Genomic DNA, 3,514 nt, shown 5'->3' on the forward strand with positions numbered 1-3,514 from the left:
CGAGGAGGGAGCGGAGAAGCTCTCCCGTCCCACCCCTCCGTTAAAAGGCCGTTTCGGGACCGGGCATCCAGCGCTGGCCGCGGCACGGCAGGATGGGGGCAACGAGCCCTCGGCCACCCCGGCCCCCAGCCGGGTCCGCTGCTTCAGGAGATAAAAACTAAATCACTGCAAGGCCCCTGAGCAGCTTCACACCCCAGCTCGGCAGAGCTCTGCCCTCTTTTGATATGAAATTATTTTTCAGAGCATTCCTCGGTGGGATTTCCAGTCCTGCCCTAAACCCGTCCCTTGTCAGCAAGGTCTAGAGGAGGCGGCGGTATACCCCTAGAAATCGTTATAAGGGGTTTTTTTGTCAGCCAAAGGAGGTGAAAGCAGTGCTTGCATCACGTAAACATCTCCAAGTCGCTCAGCGGAAGCTGGGGGCCCAGACAGACGGACACCCCGTGGCATCCCTGGGACAGGCTGCGGCGGGTGGGAAAAAGGAAACTCCTCAGCCTTGGCTGTGGGATAAGGGTCAAACGTTGCAACAGCTGTAAAGTGGATTTAAGCCAAAGCAAACAAAAGCCCAAAGAAAACAAGGCAGCCGGGGTCAGTGCTGTGTTTTTAGCAGAGGCAGAGGAAGGCTGGGACAGCACGAGGTCCCCAGAGACCTCAGCACCCAGATCTGTGTCCAAGAAACACGCGACAGGAAGGGGCACGAGGAGGGCTCAGAGGCTGTTTGGGGACACGGGAACCCTCTGCTATAGTGAGAGCATGGGGGGGGAGCTCGGTTTTCCTATCCTAGAAGGAGAAAAGGACCTATCAGGTGATCTGTTCTATCTATAAATACCCCCAGGGAGCGAGTAAACATCGTGGAGAGGAAAAAAAATAAAGCGAAGCCAAAGAACAGCACTGGCACAAAGCCACATTGATAGAAGCTGGCCAGGAAGGAGTTTAGGCTGGAAGGGAGGTGACAGCTCCTGCCTGGCCACCCAGGGAGGTCCTCAGCAGGCTCGGACAGAGCCACTGGGGTAAATGACACCGTGGTCCTCTTCAGAGGCAGAGCTTGGGCAGTTTGGGAAAGGAGATGATAAAGCTGTGGCGATGGGGGACAGACCCCTGGGGCTGTAGGGAACAGCTCCAGCCTCTGTTCCTACCTCCACGAGGGCAAGAGCTGCCCCAGCAGAGAGCACGGACGCTGCTGTGCTTACAGACAGGACCTGCACACAGGAACGGGGCCTTCCCACCCGCTGGCTTCAAACCACCGCAGCAGGATTTGGAAAGTTGGAGATCCAGCACAGGAGGACATTAACCCCTCCCTCACCTGCCAGCTCTGGCTTGCAGACCTCCCGCATCCAGAATTAAAACCACAGCAAAGCCCAACCAAAGCATCCCCAGCAGGAGGACACCAGCGCAGCCACGCTGCAGGCGTGTGCACGGGCGGCCACGCACTGAAAAAATCCACCGTTTGTTTTCCTTGCGCTGCCCGGGAAGGGTGAAGAGGCTTCGACTTCAAGCAGGGGGAACATCCTGTCTCACAGCTCAGCCCGTGAACATGAAAGGTTCTTGCAGCAGCAGTATTTTCTCAAAGCTGGGTGCTTGTTTCAGCATCAGGAGAGGCTGTCAGGTTGTTGTCAGCTATTTACACGCTGTACCCACGATGAACCGGCTCATGTGATGTTCACTCCCAGCACAACGCTGCTTGGCTCACAGGCTGAAAATATCCAACCAATTAGGAAAAAATGTCTGCTTATAAATCTAATGTGAGGATATCCCTGCCACCATAATAAAATAGCATCAAAACAAATACTACCCTGTGCAGAACAGAGGTCGGGACAGGCTGCTGCTCAGGTCTTGCCAGGATGAGCATTTTTTATTTGTACACCAGAATATTTGGTGTTGTAATCATGGCAGTGGGTGATACCAGTGACGGAAGGAGTGCTGCATGCTCTCTGCAAAACTGGAAGCTTCACCCCTGTGGGACTGTGGGGGTTCGGTGCCTTTGTGGAGAAGCACCCGTGAAAAGCCGAAGGGTAAAAGCAAAACCCACTCTGTTTTCTGAAACACCCTGAACTCTAAACCCCAACTCAGCAGTGCTGGACCAGAAGGATTCACACGGAGCTCTGCACATGACACGCGAGTTGCAGGCTGCAACATCTGCAGGTGCTCCGGATGCTCACAGCCCTGTCCCGTTCCCTCTGCCCTCCCATCTCCGGCACTGCTCCGGGTGAGAGCTCAGAATTCAACAAAACCAGAAAATTAAAAAAAAAACCAACCAAAACCAAACAAAAGGCAACCAAAACTGAAAGCCTAAGGCTGTCAACAGTTTCCACACTTTGGAGAATATTTCTGACAATGTCTTTGATTCGGAGGGCAGCTGGGAAACCCAGATCCTGAAGGGCTTTGGTAACATTTAATTTTCATTCAGAGACTTTCATGCCATGCGAAATAACAGAAAAATATACAAGAAGCTTCTATCATTTAGATACATCTAAAACCAGATCACGCTGCAAATCCCCTTTGGCATTTCGACCACCTTGCACGGGCAGCAGAGCCCTTGTGCCCATCTCGCCCGTGCCCCACAGGGTCCTCTGGCCATGCTGGAGATGCTGCAGCACCTTCATCACATCTCTGCCACCCGTGGTGACACGTTGCTGCAGAAGGAATGAGGTGTGGGAGATGGCAGGCGCTTGGGGCACCTGCGGAAATACCATTTTCTGTACAGCTTTTGTCCTTTCAGGACCAGCCCGGCACTGGGGGCACAGGTTGATGGTCATGGCCCAGCTGCCACGTTTGCTTTTGCACAATTACAGCTTGGTATCACGTGGGGTTTTAAAGGCTGTCGATAAACCCTGCGCTGTGCCACCAGCCTTTTCATGTGCTACACATGTACATAGAGACACGGGCAGCCAGAGACTGCCACGAAAGCCAGAGCCACCCAGATAAACCCCTGCAGACCCAGACACCCTTCGAGATAAGCAGCTAAAACTAATTTTTGCTGAAGCTGCTTGTGGCAGCCCATCATCACTCCCCAGCCCAGCTCCATGAAATAATCCCCTCCCGCAAGAAGCACCTTTACACCAAGAGGCTCCGAGCAGCATTACCAGAACTGGGACTGGGAAAGGTGAAAGCCGATGGGCTGAAACTGGTTTTTCTCAGCATGGAGGGAAGGGGTCTCAACGGGAAGGCTCGACGCATGTCCAGGTCACAGCTCGGAGGAGACCTCGGCTCCCCCCACGCTGGGGTCAGAGGGGTCTCTGGGCTCTCGCTGCCCCAGCCCAGGCGGTGGTGGCTCAGGTGGCCGCAGGGGTGGCCGGTGGCTCCGTGGTGGGGCCGGGCGGTGAACTGGCACCATCACTGGTCACATTCTCATATTTCGGCTCTTCCTCCGGGGCAGCCAGTCCCTTCGTTTCGAGGCTGGGGACTAACTCAGGGCTTTCACCCTTCTCCACAGCATCACCGGCTCCATCCTGCACCCCGGTGCTTTTCGGCAAGGGAGATGCGAGAAGGAAGGACTGTCTCTTCCCGGGGAGATGCT

At 54.8% G+C, this 3,514-nt stretch overlaps 1 protein-coding gene across 1 annotated transcript in view; it reads right to left on the reverse strand.

Moving 5' to 3' along the window:
- Positions 1–3,269: 3,269 nt before the first annotated feature.
- The window catches only part of LOC104471129 (scavenger receptor class F member 1-like), a gene marked incomplete at its 5' end in the record, with an annotated part of 2,676 nt that continues 2,431 nt past the window's right edge, over positions 3,270–3,514 (reverse strand). Inside the window, 1 exon segment of the mRNA XM_010086360.1 lies at positions 3,270–3,514. This exon segment is cut by the window's right edge and continues 206 nt beyond it. Within this exon segment, the coding sequence (XP_010084662.1) occupies positions 3,270–3,514 (245 nt within the window).

Source organism: Pterocles gutturalis, unplaced genomic scaffold, assembly GCF_000699245.1.
Source record: "Pterocles gutturalis isolate BGI_N339 unplaced genomic scaffold, ASM69924v1 scaffold2316, whole genome shotgun sequence".
Classification (NCBI taxonomy): Eukaryota; Metazoa; Chordata; class Aves; order Pterocliformes; family Pteroclidae; genus Pterocles; species Pterocles gutturalis.